Genomic DNA, 21,850 nt, shown 5'->3' on the forward strand with positions numbered 1-21,850 from the left:
GTACTCCATATCCTGTGGCTATATATATGTTAAATTATAGTTGACATTCATTATTATTCAGCTTCAGGTATATACTGCAGTGATCAGGTACCTACATCATTCATGAAGTGGTCTCCCTAATAAGACAAGTGTCCATCGGATACCGTATAAAATCTTTACAACATTATTGATTATATTCCTCAAACTGACTTTTGTATCCCTGTGGCGGTCTTGTGGTTACGGATTGTGCTTTATAATCCCCTCACCTTCTCCCTCATCCCCACCCCCCTCCCATCTAGCAACCTTCAATTTTTCCTCTATGTCTCTGAGACTGTTTCTGATTAGTTTGTTCATTTATTCTATTTTTTGGATTCCATGTATAAGTGAGATCATATGGTATTTGTCTTTCTCCGTCTGACTTATTTCACTTAGCATAATGTTCTCTAGGTCCATCCATATCATTGCAAATGGTAAGATTTCATTCTTCTTTAGGGCTGAGTAAAACTCCATTGTATAAATGTACCCGAGTTTATTAATCCAGTCATTCACTGATGGGTGTTTCGGATGTTTCCATGTCCTGACTATAATGAATAGTGCTGCAATAAACACAGGGGTGCATAAATTTTTTTGAATTGATATTTTGGATTTCTCTGGATGGATACCTAAGAGTGGAATTGCATACAATGGCAAATTTTATGTTATATATATTTTATAATAAAAAATGTAAAATATGAAATAATCTGGGCTATGCTATCCCCCTTAGAGAGGCTCCAGGTCTCCCCAGCCCCAAATAACTCACTGTCTGGACAGATTCCTTAAGGAAAAAAATAAAACAAAATAAAAGCAAATATTAGAAAATTTTAAATTCCTTTAAATTCTGTTTAAATTTGCCCCACAGAGAAAATACCAAGCTCAGAGTTTTATAAGTCAGTTCTGCTATTCCAAGACAGAATTCCAATCTGACTCAAAATCTTCGAGGGATTAGACACACTTATGAAGATTCTATTACTTAAACTATACTTCAACGTATTTGATCACCTATGCGTATATTTGCATATTAGTAATATTAGTATAGGTAATAATATTTTATGCGAGCTATATGGCAAGATTTAGGTATTTGGAAGGTTAATTTAGCCTTTAGGCAAAACACCAGAACTGTGCATGATCCAAAACATCATATTTGTTTTGCACTTTGAGGATTCTATTACAGTACCATGGGAGACTGACATGTCACTTTTAACACAATTTCACAAAACAGTTTGAGTTATCAAAGGGATTACCTTGATTAAGAGTATAAAGGGGATGGAATGTTCTTTGAGACTGGCATAACACTGATATCAAACACAACACAGCCATTCTAAGAAACCAAAGTGATAGGTAAATCTCATTAATAAACATGGATACAAATATTCTAAAGAAAATATGTCCAAACCAAATACATCAAAAAATGAGAAAGATAATATATCAGCACCAAGTTGGGTTTATCCCAGGAATGCAAGAGAAGCATACAAGAAAATCAATTAATATAATTTGTTTCATTAATAGATAAAAAAAAGATCATCTCAGTGATACAGTAAAAGATCATTATATTCTTTGATAAGAACGTATCATGTCTTCAAAATGACCTTAGCCAACTTTATAAAGAAAGACAACTCAATTAAAAAATGGGCAAAAGAGCAGAATATTTTCCTAAAGAAAATACAAATGGCCATGAAGCACATGAAACAATGCTTATCATTATCCAGCAGGGAAATGCAAATCAAAACCACAGTAAGATAGTACTTCCGACCATTTTGATGGTTCTAATCAAAAAGAAAATAACAAGTGTTGGTGAGGATGTGGAGAAATCAGAATATTTTCCTGGTGGGAATGTATATTGGTGCAGCTACCTTAGAACAGTCTGGCAGTTCATCAAAAGGAGTTATCCTTTATCCTTAAATATGGAGTTATCCTATGAACCAGTCATTCCAAATGTAGGTATGTACCCATGAGAAATTAAAACATAAATCCACACAAAAACTTGTACAGAATGGTCATAGCAGCATTATTTATAACAGCTCCAAAAGGGAAATAGTCCAAGTATCCATCCAGTAATGAGGGGATAAATAAAATGTAATGTATGCATACAATGGAATATTATTTGGTGTTAAAAAGTAATTACAAGGCAGAAAATTAAGTTCGCAAACTCATCCTAGAAAAAGGGCTACATACCTCATTGCTGAATATCACAACAGTCACCTTCGATGTACTCCCCTTGGGAAGCTATGCACCAATGCCAGTGCCTAGTCCACCCTTCAAAGCAATTTTGGAACTTGTTTTCTGGAATGGCCATTAGAGCTGTCATCTGTATTACCTTTGATGCCCTGAATGTCATCAAAATATCTTCCTTTCAATATTTCCTTTATCTTTGGGTAATTAAAGAAGTCATTGGGGGCCAGATCAGGTGAGTAGGGAGAGTGTACTAACACAGTTATTTGTTTACTGGCTAAAAACTCCCTCGCAGATAGTGCTGTGTGAGCTGGTGCATTGTCGTGATGCAAGTGCCATGAATTATCGGCGAAAAGTTCAGGTTGTCTAACTTTTTCACGCAGCCTTTTCAGCACTTCCAAGTAGTAAATTTACTGTTAGTCTAGTTGGTACAAATTCATAATGAATAATCCCTCTGATATCAAAAAAAGTTAGCAACACTGTTGCAACAAGTTTGCAATCTTAATTGTCAGACCTTCCTATTTTTAGTCAGATCTGTCCATTTAGTTAAATATGTCCATGAAAGTTGCTTGTAGCTTTTAACCATTTATTTGGCTGGGGTCCCTGGCAAAGGAGAAATGGTCTTAAAATATTTAGACAGCTGAGGTCCCATTTTGCAGATACTTTTTCTTCTAGAGCAAAGGGCTCAAGACAATTTACAACAGCTCGAGCAACCTACAGGTCAGATACCAGCCAGCTTCACTTTAGAACATTCTGATCACAGACCAGGCCAAAGGCTAAAAAGCCAGTTCTAGGAAAATAACTGACCCTGGTAGAGTCTAGTTGCAGGCTGAGCTTAGTACTGTGTGGCACTCCTCTCAATGAGACGGCACAGTCTAACATGGGGCTAAACTGACTAATTGTGAGTTGAGTTTTGGCGTTAAGTTGGTAGAAATAACCTCTGTCACCAAAGGGATCTTTAGGAGAAAGTCAGCTTTGTCTCAAAGCTGTTTCTGAAGAAATCAAGCTGATGTGCCAAATTGAATACTCAGACAACAGGCAGACAAAGAAGTGTGAACCCCGAGAAAGAAGATACTTACCAAGAAGGGCTCCTGGTGGCTAACTGGGCTCAAATGTAAAACTAGAGCCTAGCAGCCATTTCTAAATAGGGGCCTCTCACACTGTGCTTTAGGGAGAAACCTGTACTAAGCTGCCTACCTCCTGCACTGAACTGCCGGCCTGCACTGCGTTCCTGCCAACCAGTAGGACTGAGACTTTCCCTGTCCAATCAGAGCTGCACAGCTAGATCCTCATTAGCATCTTCACCAACCAATCAGAGAGTTTCCATTCTGACCAATCAGGACAGTGCTTTTTGGACCAATGAAACTGCAAGCATTTAGAGCCCCATTTGCATGAAAGCAGACTAGTCAGGGAGGAGACAGAATTTTCTCTATATAAGTCAGCTCCTCTCTGGCTCTGGGAGCACATTTTTCCTTTCCACTGAAGACTGTATCTCCCCAGCTGCAGTTGAAACACCAAAGACGTCTTGCCAGACCAGAGCAGAGTGGAACAGACCAAACCAGACTGGACTGGAGCAGAGGAGAGCTGTCTACTCAGAGAGGGGCCTCACCCTAGGACCACCTCACCCCAGGGCTACTTCATAGCCATGCTGTTCATAGCCAAGTTACAGCTGTGCTGTTTCACAATTGAGCTGTATGCACTGAGTGAAGTTTCCTTTCTCATCACACCCCAACTTGGAGATTCCTGTTGGTGTTGAGTTGGTACCAATGACCATTACTTGACACAAGCAAGGCTTTTTTAACAACAACAACAAAAACCTCTAAACAATTCCTGCATAAAGCCCAGAGAGCTTCAAAACACAAAAAGTGGAAGCTCGATTCCAGAAGACATACCTTTCGCTTCCGAATTGGAGGGCAAGCTGGGAGCCAAAGTGGCTCTATGGGAGGTACCAGCACCTGGTTGCTCACCTGCCACGAAACTGTCAGGGGCTGTTCTTCTCTGGAATTTTGGAGGAGCCCCCAAATGTTGATTGAAAAATAATATCAACTAGATATTTCATCACCAAAAAGGATGTATTTGGGGAAAAAGAAAAGGTTGCAACCCATTGCATGCAGACATAACAAGCCATGTGCACATTCTGGCCTGCAGTGCCAAGATGGAGGGTATTTATAGAACGGAAAAGGAAGTTAAGGGAAGGGGAAGTTAGAACCACAGAACTTTATTATAAACACAGAGTTCTTCCTGTAGGGTTGTTGTGATGACATAGAAAGCAAGAACTTCCATAAGCCCTAGCTCTTCCCATAGACCCTCCTGACATTATGTTTCCTTAAAGTCCCGGTCAGTGGTTTTTTTTTTTTTTTTTTTTAAAGAAAAGCAGGTTTATTCAAAATGCTGGTGAGGATGGTGGACTCCTGTCCAAAATCCATCCCCCTATCCAGTGAGTCTTTAACACTTTGAAATGTTGCTGCATACTCGAATGCATCCTATTCTTTGCACCTTTGTTGCTGCACTTTCGCCACAGAGATGACTAGTCACTGCATAGCTGCATCTGACCTTTTCATGTAGCAACATTAATTCACTGTTTGTGATTCAGTTTTTCAATGTAGTTTAGTTTCCTCTCTGTGATTCCTCTTCCCTGGGGAGGGACGTACAAACTGCAGTTAAAGCGAGAGGGAGCAAGCACTGCAGCATCTGAAACTGGCGGTTCTGACATTACACTGGGGGTGAAGCGATGACATAAGCCTGAGATGGCTTCTGCTAACTGCGGCTGAGCCTACTGTCCTGAAGCAAGGGGGAGATTCTTTAGCTACTGGGTCACGAAAGCAACTGTAATGCCCAATGAGTCTCTGATTTCCACTATGTTTGTGAGGTCAAGTACAAGAGCTTGGTCATCCATTCCTGATACGAACAGAAAAACAAAACAGCTTATCATAGTTTGGGAGAATTCTCTATCGCAGCCTTGAGTTGGTAAGGGACTAACTCTGCAGTGACCTCCCATGGCAGAGATTCAGGGGTGTCGTTAGTCATGTCATAGAAGGAGATAATTACTTAAGTCGGCAATGCAGTTTACAGTAAGTCTTAGGAATCCTCTAAGTTGTCTTTTGGTAAAAGGGGAGGAGAGTATTTTGAATGGCTGTAATTCTCTGGTGTGAGAACTTGCTTCCCAGGTTTATGTCATGGACTAGATAGTGAACCTGCAGGCTTTGATCAGATTGTAATTTATCCTCAAAAACTTGATGTCTTCATACAGCCAAAGTTTTCCTGAGATTAAGACATTCCTCTTGAGAAGAGGTTAGATCAGGTGAACATAAAAGCAAGGCATGTACATCGAGATTTAAGGCAGAAGAAGAGGGAGGTGAGTCTGGGAGATTATGGAAAAAGTATGAGGGGCCTTTACTGAAGACTTGTGGCGTCACAGTGCAGGTGTATTGTTTTGTCACATGAAAGTGAAACGGTACTGGGAATCTGGATGTAAAGAAATACTAGAAAAGGCTGAACAGAGGTCGATTACTGTGAAGTGAGTTAATTTTAGAGGTATGGAAGCCAGAAGAGTATCTGAGTGGGGGGGGGGGGGCTACAGAAAATGTGGACACACAATACAGTTTACAGACCTTAAGTTTTTTCCAAAACAATACCCACTCCCCAATTATTTTTAGTATACCCTTTATTTTTTAAAGGAGGATAGGAGAGTTGCAGAAGCTGGTACAAGGAATGTAAACTCTTGGCTATGAAATCCGCAACAGTAGGTTATAGTGCCTGTAGTGCTTTGAGTTTTGATACTGACACAATTTGTCTCTAGTGTCTTCAAAAATTGATGTTTGATGGTCATTTACTAACAGAGTTATTTCACCTTGTTGATCCAAGGGTCGTTTGTAATGTAAGTAATAAATCTGTTTATACTCTCTTGGTGTGTGTGGCACCATCAGACTTGACATCCAAGCAAAATGGGGGTGGGCGGTTCATTCAGTGCCTGCAGGGTGTTTTTACTGCTTTAACTACTGTCCACTACTGGTTTTTCTTTGACAGGGTGGCACTTGGACAGGGTTGCATGAGAGGAGAAGTCGCTCACAGCATGATACCATACAGAAGCTTATGGCACAGGGGCCACCAATTAGAAAAGGAGGATGGCAAGAGAACCCCTACGGGAGAGGAAAACCTGGGAGAAGGTATATATGTCAAGATGATTTTGCTCCGCAGCCCGGGGAGGAGAATCCTCGGATCAGAGGGCTCTGAAGGGCCACAACCGCTTGGGGTCTTATCACCACAAGGCTCCATTTAATCAATTTTTCAACAGATGCTGAGTGAGATTTCACAGGGTATACAAAGCAGGTAGGCTCTAAATGGCTATTTTTTAAGGCTATTTAAAAAACAACTGGATGTGTAAAAATTTAAGTTTGGTGCCAGCAGGCTTTTGAACTAACGGTCTCGACCTGCAGTGAACAAATAAGCAACCTAGCGGGCAATATTCAAGCTTATCTGTGGCTTATTAACATCACAGACCTTTATGTCACACCATAGAGCAAAATACGTTCCTGGGGGAGTAAAGATTGAAAAGTTTCAATAGTAATAAAATTAGGAAACTATTTTTGTACTCTACAGTTTGGAAAGTATTTTTAAAGCAAGATAAGAAATCTAGAAACCATGTTTTTAAAAACAGTGTAGACTCATTGGGCTATGTAAAATTAAAAGATTTTATACAGATTATGATATAACGTTAAAGGAGCAAAGTATATTATCGATTCAGTAGATGCAGAAACATTTGATAACACTGATCAAAAATTGGTAAAGTGTCTAGAAACCAGATTTAGAAAGGACTTCTTTAACTTAATAAAGGCCACAACCTACAGCAAATAGCTTGATAATCATTACTGACCAAGTCTAGAACGCTTGATTTCTTCCTGACTTTATAACCTAGTGTGAGAAGCCCTGCACAAACAAGTAAGGAAAAAAAGGGAAAGAAATGTTAATATTAGAACAAGAAGAAAATATGTACAGAAAACGTTATTTATGTTTTAAGTCCAAAATAACTAGCAGACAACTATTAGAGGTCAGTAAGATTTCTAGGTAAATGGACCCACATAAATAATTATCAACAGTCTTCCTCTGCTTGAGCAGTATTCACTAGAACAATGAAAGGGAAAGCTAAAGGCCTAATGAAAGGACGGAATGAATGGAAGGAAGATCTCATGTATTAGTATAGGCTTACGTTCCGAGTCCTGAGTACAGCAACGTGCAGAAGGGTAGGTATACACGGACTCGAGCATCCTGTTCTCTGGTCCTCCAGAGGCTGGCTAGGAGGCCCTAGCCCGAGCCCCGCCCCTAGCCCTCCTCTACTGCAGCCCCGCCCCTGGCCCGGACCGCGGCAGCTCCCTAGGAAGTTTCAATCGACTCCGCCCTAAGACCCAGCCCTACGTTAAGCCCCGCCCCACAGGGCCAGTCAACCACGCCCCGCCACTGACCTGGTCCCGCCCAGCTCCGTCCTACCCCAACTGCGGCGTTGATCCGCCCGAGCATCCAAGCGCGTCGGTCCCGGGAGGAAACGCTGGTTCTCCACGCCGTGTGGCAGCGGACGCCGCCCCGCCCTCCGCCTCCCGCGCACCTCACTTCCCGGCTCCCGAGGCCCGTCCCTCACGCTGTGCGCGGCGCGGAGGCCGGAAGCACGAGTGCGCTTTTGTGCGTGCGCGAGCCCTCGGCCCGGTCTCCTCGCGCCGTCCCTCGCTTCTGAGGTCAGTGTTCGCCCCCGGCTGCGTCCCACCGGCTTCGGCCGGCCCGCCTGCCCTCCGTACTCCGGGGGCTAAGAGCTCGGCCCCGGGGTCGGCGGTCAGAGGGCCGCCGCCTCACGGACCCCGTCCCCAGGCCCCCCTCGCCGCGGCGCTCCTTCGGAGCCCCGGCCCGCTCCTCCCGGGCTGCGGCTCGTCCCGGACTCAGTGACTTGGGAGCGCCGGGCGGGGTCCAGCCGTCGGAGTGACAGCGGACTAGAGATGGAGAACCACGCTCGTACTTAGTCGGCATCCAAAAGGCATCCTTGGCTCCCTTTCCAAAAAGGAAAAGCATCCCTGCCATTCAGGTCACGGGGACGAGAGCCTCACCTCCCCTACGCTGATCTGTGGATTTCGGCGTGTTAGGTGAGCACGGGGGGACGTTTGCCTCACCTGCGTCCCCGTCTGTCCCCTTCTGTGCAAGAGATGTTACTTAAGCTGAATTTTGCCGTGCCTGTGTGTGGCACGTTTGCTACCTTGTATTCAGGTGCCTAACAGTGAACTGCTTATTTAATATCTTTGTAAGTCTCCTGGCCGAATGCAGCTATGAATGTAGCATTTTTTTCTGTAGATGTTTTTGAATATCACACTTAACGTGATTATATGCTAGTTTCAGCGTTTCCTTTTTTATTTCTTGTACCTTGCATTTCTTTTTATTTCTTCAGTGCACTAGCCAGGACCTCCCGTTTAGTGTAGAATTGCATAGAATTTGAATCCTTGCCTTGTTCCTGATCTCAGAGGGGATTCTACCATTTCACCATTAAGTAGGATGTTTACTGTAGGTGTTTGTAAGCTTTTTTCCTAGTAAAACCTGTTCCTCTCTAGTTGTAGTGTGTTGAATTATTGTCACCAATGGACTTTAATACAGATCAGTCACTATTTTGTATCTAAGGGGATGAGTCATGTGATCTTTTTCTTTTAATGTGGTGAATTATATTTATTGATGAATCCATTTTCAACCACCCTTCATTCCTAGGATGAAATGAACTTGGTTTTTGATTATTATCCTTATTAAATTCTTGATTGTACTATAATTGTTTTGCACTAATGTGTATGAAGGAGATCCTTTTTTTTTTTTTTCAGTTGTACTTTTCTGGTCTTAGAAATAGGAAAACAGTTTTTCCGCCCCAGCAGTGGACTTTTGAATCCCATTCTTACCTGGTCAGCCTGCGGGGGCGGGTGGGGGGGGCAATTTGTAACTTTCGTTTCCTTTGTGTGTATGTTTCAAAACAACTGATTTTTTTTTCTTTAATGACTGGATATAATAAAATGTTGTATTTACTTTAGATCATTGCGGGAAAGTTATAATTCATTCATGACCTGTACACTTTCATATCTGTTCCCTTTATTTGTTTGTTTTACTCTCCCTACAGAAAATGCTAAGGGTTTGTTGACATCATTAGTGTTCAAAGGACACTGCTAGCTTTTCTGATTCTTTTTATTAGTTTTTAAAAGTATCATTAATTGTGCCTTGTTTTCACTTTTCTTTCTAACCCTTATGCTGCTGTTTTTCCAACCTTACAAGTCAGTGCTTAACCCACGGATGCTGATTGTTTCTTCCCTTGGAACTGATGATATTTATAAGTATATAAGTATATACACTACACCAGTTGTACATTTCCAGTGTTATCTGAAACAGTTGTCCTGCTGCTTCTGTCAGTACAGGCAAAATTGAGAACGAGAATCACAGCGTAGCAGTCTTCTCTGCCTCCTCTATGTAGAATTCAGTCAGTTGATGCTCTTTCTCAAAAACCAGGTTCAGGGAACCTGCAGCCCATGAAGGGGGGGCCCGGTAATCTGGGATTGAGTAATAATGCCTTGTAGCCAAGGGCTGCAGAAGCAAGAAATATGGGAATGGATCCCCCAGATGTCTGTGTTATAAGTCAGTGCTTTCTTGGATTTGAGATGGAGTGTACATTCTTAAGGTTGAAGGCATTGCCTGTCTTTTTGATGCTTTTTCATGGGCAAATTGACAGCTACACTTTTAGACTTCAGTTAACTGACTTGGAAAATGGGACTCTTAACCTTTTCAAAAACGATCAACAAGAACCAGAGCACAGTTTTCTAGCTCCAGAGGAGATAAGATTGCTTCACTTTCTTACGAGATCAGTGTGTGTTCGCTTGGGTGTCTTGGGGTCATGCATGTGCGTGCATGTGTGCGTGCATGTGTGTGAGTGTGTGTTGAGGGGCGTGGTCACTCAAAGGATGTGCTGGAGCATCCAAGCTCATGAGTGGGGAAATTGTGGGGAGACCTGGCTTCTCATTTCTTCTCTCTCCTACCTCAGCTTTAACTTCTCAATACTCTGCCTTTCTTCATGAAGGGAACATGGATGGAGAAAATACAGCTGCTGAGTTACAGAAAAATATGACACAGGTAGGTAAGAGCTAGTAATTCTCCAAAAGAATATTTCCATCCCACCAGGTCGTTGATCGTGAATTGGGCCACACAGTAAGTATGTTCCAGGCTTTGAAGGCCAGAGTTTCTGTTGGAACTCAGCTCTGCCATTTTAGTGGGAAAGCAGCCACAAATAGTATATAAACATGTTTTACTGTGTTTTAATAAAACGTTACTTGCACAAACAGGTGGTGGGATTTAGCCCATGTGCCGTAATTTGCTGACCCCTGGCCTAGAGTATCAGGAAATACGGCCATTTGTGGGCCTGCATTGAAAGGTGTGCTTCTGCAGGACCTGAGCCTCTCAGGTTTATGAAAAAAAGAAAAGCTCCCTGCCCATCAGAGTGTTTTTATTCCTGCAAACCTCATCTGGATTTGACGTGGTATTTCATGTTGGGCTGATTGCTGTGGTGGGAGAGAGGAAGTGGGTGAAATTGTTTCTGTGACAAGGAATTGTTGGTATCACTGTGGAAATTATAGTATGTCCTCATTTAACATTGTTGGTAGGTTCTGTGACTTGAAGCAAAACGACAGATGATGAATCCAGTTTCACCACAGGTTGATATAAACAGGAGTTAAGTTCCCAAGGCATGTCATCAGTGTTATAACAAAATGAAGTTATTCCAGGACCTGCTGTATTTCATGTCTAGAGCATTTCTCTCATTTTTGCTATATGCTCTGGACTGTTCTGAAGCATAAGACTGGGATGGTTCACCATCATACTGGAGAGATAAGTTTAGTGTTTCAGAAGCGTTCAGTCTGTGAGACAGGATTTGATCAGTCAGGAAGGAAGTGTGGGGAGAAAGAGGAAGAGTCCTGATGGCTGAGGCCCAGGGTGGATGCTGGGAAACCATAAAATCTTCAGAACTTCCTATGAATGGCTTCTCAGTTCCGCCGTATTCTCAGCATCAGCCATCCTCCCGAACACATTAGGGAAGTTTGGTACCTTTCTGAACAGAATATGCGGGATGTTTCAGGACTCGGTGGTCTTTGAAGATGTGGCTGTGAAGTTCACCCTGGAGGAGTGGGCTCTGCTGGATGGCGCTCAGAAGACCCTCTACAGAGATGTGATGCTGGAGAACTTCCAGAATCTGGCCTCCTTAGGTAAGGAGGCCACATGCCTTCATTTAGTGGTTTAGAAAACGAGTTTATCTGACCAATCAACCTTACTCTAGGATTTGGGCTGAGGAATTGGATTAACTTGGAAACAAGAGTGACATATCACTGACCCCAAGGAACTTACAGTCTAATAGCTTCACCATGAAAATAAACATCTGTGTATTAAACTGACATTTTCTTGTGGTTGAAAGCCTCAAGGCTTTTGAAGTATTAAAAATGTGGGCATAGACTTCAGGGGTCACTCGGGCACACGGAGGTTTGTGGGTTGGGACCTTTTGAGAATTTGGCGTTGATGCCTTTTACCCAGAGGCCATCAGGAGCAGACTTATAGTTACACAAGTTGGGTTTATCACTCATGCTGTGAGGGAGAGCATATGACATGGGGAGCTGTGGGGTGTCCCAGTAAGAGGGTGTTAGAAAGCACGTATTCTAGGATTTGAACTTTGCTATGGAAGCAGGTTGTATTACTTTCCTAGGCCTTCTGTAACAAAGTACCACAAACTGGGTGACTAAATAGAAACTTATGCTTTCATATTTTTGGAGCTGGAAGTCCAAAATCAAGGTGTCAGCCGGGCCATGCTCCTTCTGAAGGCTTTATGGGAAACTATCTTTCCTGTCTCTTCCTGGTTGCTGGTGGTAGCCAGCAATCCGTGGTGTCCTTGGCTTGCAGCTGCATTGCTCTGGTCTCTGCCTCTAAGCCTCTCCCTCTTCATAAGGACACTAGTCATTGGATGAGGGCCCACCCTAATCCAGTATAACTTCCTATTAACTTGATTACATCTGCAAAGACCCTATTTCCAAATAAGGCAACATTCTGAGGTTCTGGGTGGACATGAAATATTTAAAAAAAAAAAAATATATATATGTATTTGTTTGTTTATTTATTTTTAGAGCAATTTTAGGTTCACAACAAAATTGAAGGAGAAAGTACAGAGACTTCTCATATCCCCTCTGGCCCCACAGCCTTTCCCACTATCAACATCCGCCCAGTGTGGTGCATTTGTTCCAGTTGACGAACCTACACTGACATCATCACCCAGAGTCCATAGTTTACATTAGGCTTCACTCTTGGTTGTACATTCTGTGGTTTGGACAACTGTATAGTGACGTGTATCCATTATTATAATATCATACAGAGCACTTTCACTGCCTTAGATATTCTCTTTGCTCTGCCATTTCATCCCTTCCCTCCCTTCTAACCCTTGGCAACTGTTGATCTTTTCACTGTCTCCACGGTTTCCTCTTTTCCAGAATGTCATGTAGTTGGAATCATACAGTATGTAGCCTTTTCAGATTGGCTTCTTTCATTTAGTCACACGCCTTTAAAGTTCTTTTATGTCTTTCCATGGCTTTTCAGCCCTGACTAATATTCCATTGTCTGGATGGATGCCCACCTATTTATCAGTCCACCCGCAGAAGGACATTTTTACTGCTTCTACATTTGGGCAATTATGAATGAAGCTGCTGTAAATGTGTGTGCAAGTTTTGTGAGACAGTGCTTTCAGCTCCTTTGGTTACATTGCAAAGAGCATGGTTGTCTGATCATATGGGAAAGGTATGTTTAGTTTTGTAAGAAACTGCCAGCCTGTCTTCCAACGTGGCCAAACCATTTTGCATTCCCCCCAGCAGTGAGTGAGAGTTACTGTTGCTCCACATCCTAATCAGCATTTGGTGTTGTCGCTGCTCCAGATTTTGGCTGTCGTAACAGGTGTGTAGTCGTGGCTCATTGTTTTAGTTTGCATTTTTCTGATGACATACGATGTGGAACATCTTTTCATATGCTTATTTGCCATCTGTATATCTTCTTTGGTGAGATATCTGGTAAGGCCTTTGGCCCATATTTTAATTGTGTTGTTTGTTTTCTTATTTTGAGTTTTAAGAGTTCTTTGTATATTTTGGATGACAGTTCTATATGCCTTTAGCAAATATTTTCTTCCAGTCTGTGGGTTGTCTTCTCATTCTTTTGATATTGTCTTTCGCAGAGCAATAAACTTTAATTTTACTAAGGAAGTCCAGCTTATCAGTTCTCTTTTGTAGATCGTGTCTTTGGTGTTGAATCTAGTAAGTCATTGCCAAACCCTAGATCTTCTAGATTTTTCTCTTATTATCTTTTAAGAGTTTTATAGTTTTATATTTTAAATATAGGTTTGTAATCAATTTTTGTGATGAGTGTAGGGTCTGTGTCTTGATTCGTTTTTTGGATGTCAATATGTAGTACCAGTCTTTGTTTGAAGGACTGTTTTTTTGAAAGATCAGTTGACTATTTATGTCGGCCTATTTCTGGACTCTGTATCTGTTCCATGGATCTATATGGACATGAAATTTTGAGGAACACTGTTTAACTCAGTTGGATTGAACCCAGTGGGATTAATTGGATGCTAACACAAAACAGAGGAAATTCTATTATTGGGTATTTTGTGGGTGGCACAGTGACTTTTTTTTTGCCTGTCTCTAGACTAAATTATGAAGTGACTTTGTTTTGTTTCGTTTTACTTTGGTCTCAGAGTAATTGTGTTTAAGATATGGTATTCTGTGAGATTATTTATGTTCAACAGGAGAACAAAATGTCCTGGCTGTGTGTATCAGACCAGCTTCTAATGATACTGAAGATTAGATACCAGATCAGTTCTAGACATCAGAGACTGTGTTGCCGTTGCCCCACACCCTTAGAAACTTTTTTGACAATTTGTTGCAATTAAATTCACACTTGCTGGTCTTTAGAGTTTCAGAAGACACAAGTTTTGGCCTTTTCTCATGGAAATGTGTATGGTTTTCATTGCTTTCTTTCATGTGATATGCCTTTCTGCATTAACAGGATATCCACTACACACACCCTCTCTGATCTTCCAGTGGAAACAAGAGGAGGACCTGGAGATAGCAAAGAGAAGACCGATCCAGGGGGAACAGCAGGAAGGCAAGATTCTTGGGAGAAACCGCCTGGGTGGGGGATATTACATTTGGAAAAATCAAATAAAAACAAAACAAAACTTTGTTTTGTCCAAAAGGCTGATTCTCCACAAATACCATTGATTACTATTTTGAGTTTTTATCAGTCCTCTCACACTTTTCTTGTTTGAGGAAAGACCTTCCATATTTCCCCTTTGTAAATTAGTATTTGGTCACATATATTTTATCTAGTTCCTTTTTGTTTTGTTCTCTTAATAATACCCTATTCATGTTACCCATCAGTCTCAGTGTTCATGGAGTTTTTTCTTAGTTGCTTACCATTTTGATCATTGTGCTTATTGCCAAATTAAGTCCTTAAATAACCTCACTACCAAAACTCCTTTTCTGACTGCTACCTTTACCTTTTGTTTTAGGTTTTGAGACTGAAGTTAAAAGTAATGAGTCAGTCACATCGCAAGATATTTGTGAAGAAAAAATATCCAATGAACAGAAAATAGTAAAGTTCAAAAGGAATGATTCCTCGTTGTCCATTTTACAGAAAAACTGGGAATACCATGGTATCGATTATAAGAAAAAACCCCACGAGAGACATTTGAGGTGAGTGCCATTCATATAAAAGAAAGTAGAGCCTACCTAGAGAATCTTAAAATTTAAATAATGTATAAAACTTCGTCAAAAATTATGATTTCATAAAGAAGTTTCAAAGATTTCTTTTTCCACAACTGAGACTGAGATCTTCAATGTTTGACACATAATTTGGTTGTAAGAAATTATCAGAAATCAAAAGTCAAAAACTCAGTGATAATATTGGCTGATGTGGAGACCTATGTGAGAACTCTCAGCTTATAACTTGACAGGATTAAAAAACATACATAGTCACTGAAAATGGTAAAAATTTAGTACTAATAATGTGCTTTTTATTTTTAAAAGAAGTCATCTGGTGGAGAACTTCAGTGACTATAATGAGGAAAATCAGTATGGAGAAACCTTTTGCCAAGTTTCGAATCTTAACACACTCAAGAGAACTACTGAAGTAAAATCCTATGAATGCCATGAGTGTAAAAAGGTCTTCATGGATCATTCATCCCTTAAGGATCATATCGGCTCTCACACTGGAAGCAAACCCTATCAGTGTAAGGAGTGTGGGAAAGCTTTCCATTTTTTCGCTTGTTTTAAGAAGCACATGAAAACTCCCACTGACGAGAAAGCCTATGAATGTAAGGAATGTACCAAAGCCTTTGGTTGTTCTTCATTCTTTAGGGCACATATGAAGATTCATACCGGAAAGACAAACTATGAATGTAAGGAATGTGGAAAAACCTTTAGCTGTTCTTCATCGCTCACGGAACACAAAAGAATTCATAGTGGAGATAAGCCTTATGAATGTAAGGAATGTAGGAAGGCCTTCAGTTGTTCGTCCTCACTCTCCAAACACAAAAGAATTCATAGTGGAGATAAGCCATACGAATGTAAGGAATGTGGGAAGGCCTTTAGTTCTTCCTCTCACCTTATAATACATATAAGAATTCATACTGGAGAAAAGCCTTACGAATGTAAAGAGTGTGGAAAGGCCTTCAGTGAGTCCTCAAAACTCACAGTACATGTCAGAACGCATACAGGAGAGAAACCCTATAAATGTAAGGAATGTGGGAAGGCTTACAATTGTCCCTCCTCTTTGAGTATCCATATGAGAAAACACACTGGAGAGAAACCCTATGAATGTCTGGAATGTGGAAAAGCCTTCTATCTTCTCACTTCCCTTAATACACATGTGAAAAATCAAAGTCGGGAGAAACCCTATGAATGTAAGGAATGTGGGAAAGCCTTTAGTTGTCCTTCATCCTTTAGAGCACACGTGAGAGATCACACTGGAAAGACCCAATACGAATGTAAGGAATGTGGGAAGGCCTTTAGCCGTTCCTCATCCCTCACTGAACACTTGAGAACTCACAGTGGAGAGAAGCCCTATGAATGTAAACAATGTGGGAAAGCCTTTATTAGTTCTTCCCACCTCACAGTACATGTAAGAACTCACACTGGAGAAAAACCTTATGAATGTAAGAAATGTGGAAAAGCCTTTATTTATCCTTCAGCTCTGAGGATCCACATGAGAACTCACACTGGGGAAAAACCTTATGAATGTAAGGAATGTGGGAAAGCCTTTCGGCATTCTTCGTACCTTACTGTACATGCCAGAATGCACACTGGAGAGAAACCATTTGAGTGTCTGGAATGTGGGAAAGCCTTCAGTTGCCCCTCATCCTTTCGAAGACATGTAAGAAGCCACACTGGAGAGAAACCATATGAATGTAAGGAATGTGGGAAAGCCTTTGTTTGTCCTGCCTACTTTCGAAGACATGTGAAAACTCACACGAGAGAAAACATATAAATGTAAGGAATATGGGAATATCTGCAAGGCTTTTCAAATCTTAGGCTATGTGTGAGATCTCACACTCTGGAGACATCCTATGATGTAGGAAAGTAGGAAATTGTCACTCATCATCTTGAAGACTCTTTAGAACTTACAACTGAGAGAAACCCTGTGTATGTAAACCAGGTGGTAATTTCCTTCATGTCTATCATAAGTCAAAATTCATAAGAAACCCATACTAGAAGCAAAGATCAGTGCCTCACCGTTAAAGTGGACTGTTGGCTCATTGATTTCCAGTTTTTATTTTTTGATATGAATATTTAAGGTGGTAAATTTCCCTCAAACACTTTTCAGCTCTAACATGTTTTATTCTGAGGTGCTTTTATTTTGGTTCAGATGTAAATGGTATTTCCATTACTAAGTCTTGGACCCATGGGGGATTTGAAGTGTATTTTTTCATATGAGGGCAGGAATGGGTTTTTTTTTTTTTTTTAATTCTGATTAACTTTCATTGTTCTAAATGCAGTGATTATTGTATGGGCACTTTGGTATTTGTAATTTCTTTTATAGTTTTCTTTTGTAATTGGTAATTTCATTTTGATTTACTCCAGCAGATACTGGAAATTGCCCACCTAGTATTTTTTCACTTTTTTTACTAAGAGAAATCACAGTTTTTGAGGTTATCCATTTTTACTATTCAAAGTCATTAAGAGGTGCGTGGCTGTATACTTACACCACTTTCCCTTAATCACTTTTTATTGTTTTATTAAGGCTACATACACTAATATGCATGAACTGTGCTAATCTTAAGTGTACAGCTTGATGAAATTTCACACGTATACATGCTGATAAACAGAACATTTCTAGGATACAGAAAGTTCTTTCATCTGCCTTCTCAGTAATTGCTTCACAGAGGCAACCACAATTTTGACTTTTATTGCAATTTCTTGTGTTTACTTGTTCTTAATCTTTATGTAAAGTTAAAATACAGTATGTACAGTTATATGTTGGGCTTCTTTTGTCAACATAATGTTTGTTTACCTTTTAATTGCTATTTTGGCAGATTCCTACACTATGTAGGAATGAGATTAATGAATCAAAGGGTAGACTTTATGTTTAGTTTTGGTAGATATTCCAGTTTTTCAAAAATGTTGATTCCACCTGTAATCCTAAATGCAATGCGTGAAAATTCCAGTTGTTCCACATACCTGGCCAGCACTTTCTAATGTTAGCCATTCAGCAGAGAATTTGGTAATATCTTGTTTTGGTTTTAATTTGCATTTACCTCATATGTAATAATGTTGAATACGTTTTAATGTACTTGTTGGCTAGTTGGATATCTTTTATGAGGGCACCTCATAAAAGCATGTCATCCATTTCTTTTTCTTTGAAGGGTTTTGTTGTCAAAGAAATACACCCTTTATTGTGTGTATGTGTATCTCTATAGTTACACACACACACACACACACTGATACATGCCATGTAATATATATTATATATATATTATAATATGTATATTACATATACGTATATTGCAGATAACTTTTTTCTAGTCTCTGGCTTGTCTTTCTGCTCTTCATATTTGTTAGCTGTAAGGGAAATTTATTGGTTTGATTACTGGAAAGTCCTTCGGTAGAACTAACTTCAGGTGTGTATGGATGCTGGGGCTAAAAAGACATTATCTGAATGGATTGTGTTTCAGTGTCGTGGCTATGCATTTTCCTGCATTAGCTATTCTTCCCGGCAGGCTCTCTTTACAGTGGGCCCCAGAACATTCCAGGTGCTTTCTTTCCAGCTTGAATTCCCAGAGAATAGACAGTGATGGTCTTTTACCACAATTCCAATATGGTTATTGCCATTGACTCTGATTGGCTCACTTTCCTACTGTTATCCACAGGAATATAATACCCTGATTTGTTTAGGACTTGCCCTCATTCTCATTCAGAAAGCAGGGTAGAGTCTGCACCAAATGAATCATAGAGTCCTGGCAGTTGTGATATAATAACATATGGGGAGGGGAGGGTGCAGCAGTGGGCAGATGGGATCTAGAAACAGAGGTGATAATGTCAGCACATTGAACTTACTCTGGTCTTTGCAGTGGGAAGGCTCTATGAAGTCTGAGAACTCAGCCAGGGCTAAGTAGTTCTAGAGGTCCTTTCTGAAAGGTTAGATGCCATCCATTAACATTGTTCAGAAGTCTTTAGCTTGCTAAAGAGTGCTCCTCAATCTTTATGTTGCTTTGTAGTATTTTTGGAAATCTGGTAGTGAGAGCCTTCTAACTTTTTTATTCTTCGAGATTGACTTGCTTTCTCTGTTCACTATTTGTTTCTATATTAATTTTAGAATCTCTATGAATTGTCACAAATAAATCTGGGACTATACTTGGAATTGCATTGATTTTATTGAATAACCTGAATAAAATTGACATCTTTACAATATTGAGTCTTCCAATTGATGAACATAATATAATTGTCTATTTACCTAGGTTGTCTTTAATTTCTCCTGTGTTCTGTAGTTTTAATTATAGAGGTCTCGATATCTTTGTTTAATTTATCTGTTAACATTGTTAACATGTCTTTAGCTTGCTAAAGAGTGCTCCTCAAAGAGTGCTGTTTTGCTTTGTAAAATTTTTTATTTATTTCTCAATTTGGGGAGGGGGCTACTACACAGAATTGCAATTTCTTTTTGTACATTGATCTTTTATCCAATGACTTAAATTCAATTATTTATTCAAATACTTATGGATTATTTTGGATTTTCTGTGTATATAGTTTTGTCAGTGTCAATAAAAGAAAGTCCTACTTGAATTCTAAACTTTATAATTTATTTTTCTAGCCTCATTACTTTACTGATGAATAGAAATGATGAAACTGAACATCTCTGCCTTGTTTCTGATCTTAGGGGAAAGTGTACTATATTTCACCATTAACAAGAATAATAGCTCTAAGTTTTTCATAGTTAATGGCATCTTTTAGGCAAGCACTAACTATCTTTTCAATCAGCCACATCATGGGCTCCCTATGTTATAGAAGGAGAGTTAAAAGAGAAGGAGAGAATCCAGTCAGTAAAGCATGAGAGACCAAGATTGCTGTACCTTTGAGTGGAAATATATGGTACATTATATAAATGATAGTTTGAGTTGACCTAAATAGCTAAGGTTCAGTGAGTGTCAGACACTTTGAAGCACTTTATAGCTATAATGGATTTAATCTTCACAAAAAAGCTTTGAGATAGATGCTATCATTATCCACATTTTAGAGATGGGAGAAAAGAGGCCGAGAAACACCTTGCCCAAGGTCACACACAGCTTGTATGTAGCTAAATCTGCTTGGCTTCAGAATTCACACTTTTTTTCTTTTTGAATTCACACCTTTTAACCACCACATGTTATTATTAAAAAGAGTAATTTGTGGAAATAATATCTTACACAGCAGAAAATGTTGTCATTCTTTAACTCCAATATCTAACTCAAAGTACACTTCTGAATAATAATTTGTAATAGTTAACAATTGGTAAACATTTACTAACAGTTGTCACCCCAAAAAACTTTAGTTAAAAAAAATCAAAAAAATTTTTTACCATGTACCTCATACACACAAATCCTTTTTATTACGTACTTTTTACAAAAATTAAACTTTAAAATTAAATTGCAAATTTTAGTTTTATGAATTGTTTCTGATTTCAAGATGAACGTCTTCCTGCAGTAAGCTCATTTTGTTCTATCTTGTTTTCCCTTGTCTTGATTTTTTTATTGGGGAACAAAAACCCATATGGAATTCACCCAAAATGTTGAAGTGTAAAGTATGATGTCAGTTCCATGCACAATATAGTACAAAAAATCCCAAGAAAACCTCTGCCCCGTCCTGATACTACACCTACCCAACAACTCCCCACCATCCTCTCCCCTCAGCCTCAGGTACTATCATTCTACTTTCTGCTTCTATGAATTTAACGAGATACCTTATGTAAGTGAAATCATACAGTATTTGTCTTTTTCTGACTTGTTTCACCATAATGTTCTGAACTTTCATATATGTTGTAATGTATGATAGCATTTCCTTTTTAAGGCTAAATAATAATCCATTGCATGTATACATCACATTTTAAAATTTATTTTTATTTTTCAATTATAGTTGACATTGAATATTATTTTAGTTTCAGGTGTACAGCATTGTGGTTAGACATTTATATAATTTATGAAGTGATTCCCTCCAATAAGTCTAGCACCTACCTGACACCGTACATATTTATTACAATATTATGGACTATATTCCCTATGCTGTACTTTACATCCCTGTGACTATTTTGTAACTTCTTAATCTCTTCACCTTTTTCACCCAGCTCCCCCCACCCCCCTCAGCACCACCAACCTGGCAACCAGCAGTTCTCTGTATGAGACTTTCTGTTTTGCTTGTTCATTTGTTCTTTAAATTGCACATATAATGGAAATCATATGGTATTTGTCTTTGATGTATTTCAGTTAGCATAATGGCACCTAGGTCCATCTATGTTGTAATGGTAAGATTTCATTCATTTTATGGTGAAGTAATATTCCATTGTACAATATCTTTATCCAATCATTTATTGATGGGTACTTAGGTTGCTTCCATATTTTGGCTAATGTAAATATGCTGCAGTGAACATTAGGGTGCATATCTTTTCAAGTTAGTGTTTTGGATTTCTTTGGATAAATACCCAGAAGTGGAATTGCTGGGTCATAAAGTGAGCAATGAAGAATACAATAATTTGTCTCTAGTGTCTTCAAAAATTGATGTTTGATGGTCATTTACTAAGAGAGTTATTTCACCTTGTTGATCCAGGGTTGTTTGTAATGTAAGTAATAAATCTGTTTATACTCTATTGGTGTGTGTGTGGCACCATCAGGCTTGACATCAAAGCAAAATTGGGGTGGGGGGTTCATTCAGTGCCTGCAGGGTGTTTTTACTGCTTTAACTACTGTCCACTACTGGTTTTTCTTTGACAGGGTGGCACTTGGACAGGGTTGCATGAGAGGAGAAGTCGCTCACAGCATGATACCATACAGAAGCTTATGGCACAGGGGCCACCAATTAGAAAAGGAGGATGGCAAGAGAACCCCTACCGGAGAGGAAAA

General features: G+C 39.7%; 1 protein-coding gene across 4 annotated transcripts; it reads left to right on the forward strand.

Moving 5' to 3' along the window:
- The first annotated feature begins 7,797 nt into the window (after positions 1 to 7,797).
- Positions 7,798 to 19,542, forward strand: ZNF699 (zinc finger protein 699). Of its 4 annotated transcripts, none has more exons than XM_081076310.1 (6): positions 7,798 to 8,312; positions 10,232 to 10,320; positions 11,318 to 11,444; positions 14,275 to 14,373; positions 14,780 to 14,963; positions 15,297 to 19,542. In XM_081076310.1, exons 2-6 carry the CDS (start codon positions 10,273 to 10,275, stop codon positions 16,753 to 16,755), a joined length of 1,917 nt encoding a protein of 638 aa, XP_080932436.1. In that variant the 5' UTR covers positions 7,798 to 8,312; positions 10,232 to 10,272; the 3' UTR covers positions 16,756 to 19,542. The 4 variants fall into 4 exon arrangements, with proteins under 4 accessions (XP_080932436.1, XP_080932435.1, XP_080932433.1 ...); XM_081076309.1 differs by having other exon boundaries at positions 10,268 to 10,320; XM_081076307.1 differs by having other exon boundaries at positions 7,798 to 10,320.
- Positions 19,543 to 21,850: the final 2,308 nt, after the last annotated feature.

The sequence above is a fragment of the Rhinolophus hipposideros genome (genome assembly GCF_964194185.1).
Source record: "Rhinolophus hipposideros genome assembly, chromosome: 16".
Classification (NCBI taxonomy): Eukaryota; Metazoa; Chordata; class Mammalia; order Chiroptera; family Rhinolophidae; genus Rhinolophus; species Rhinolophus hipposideros.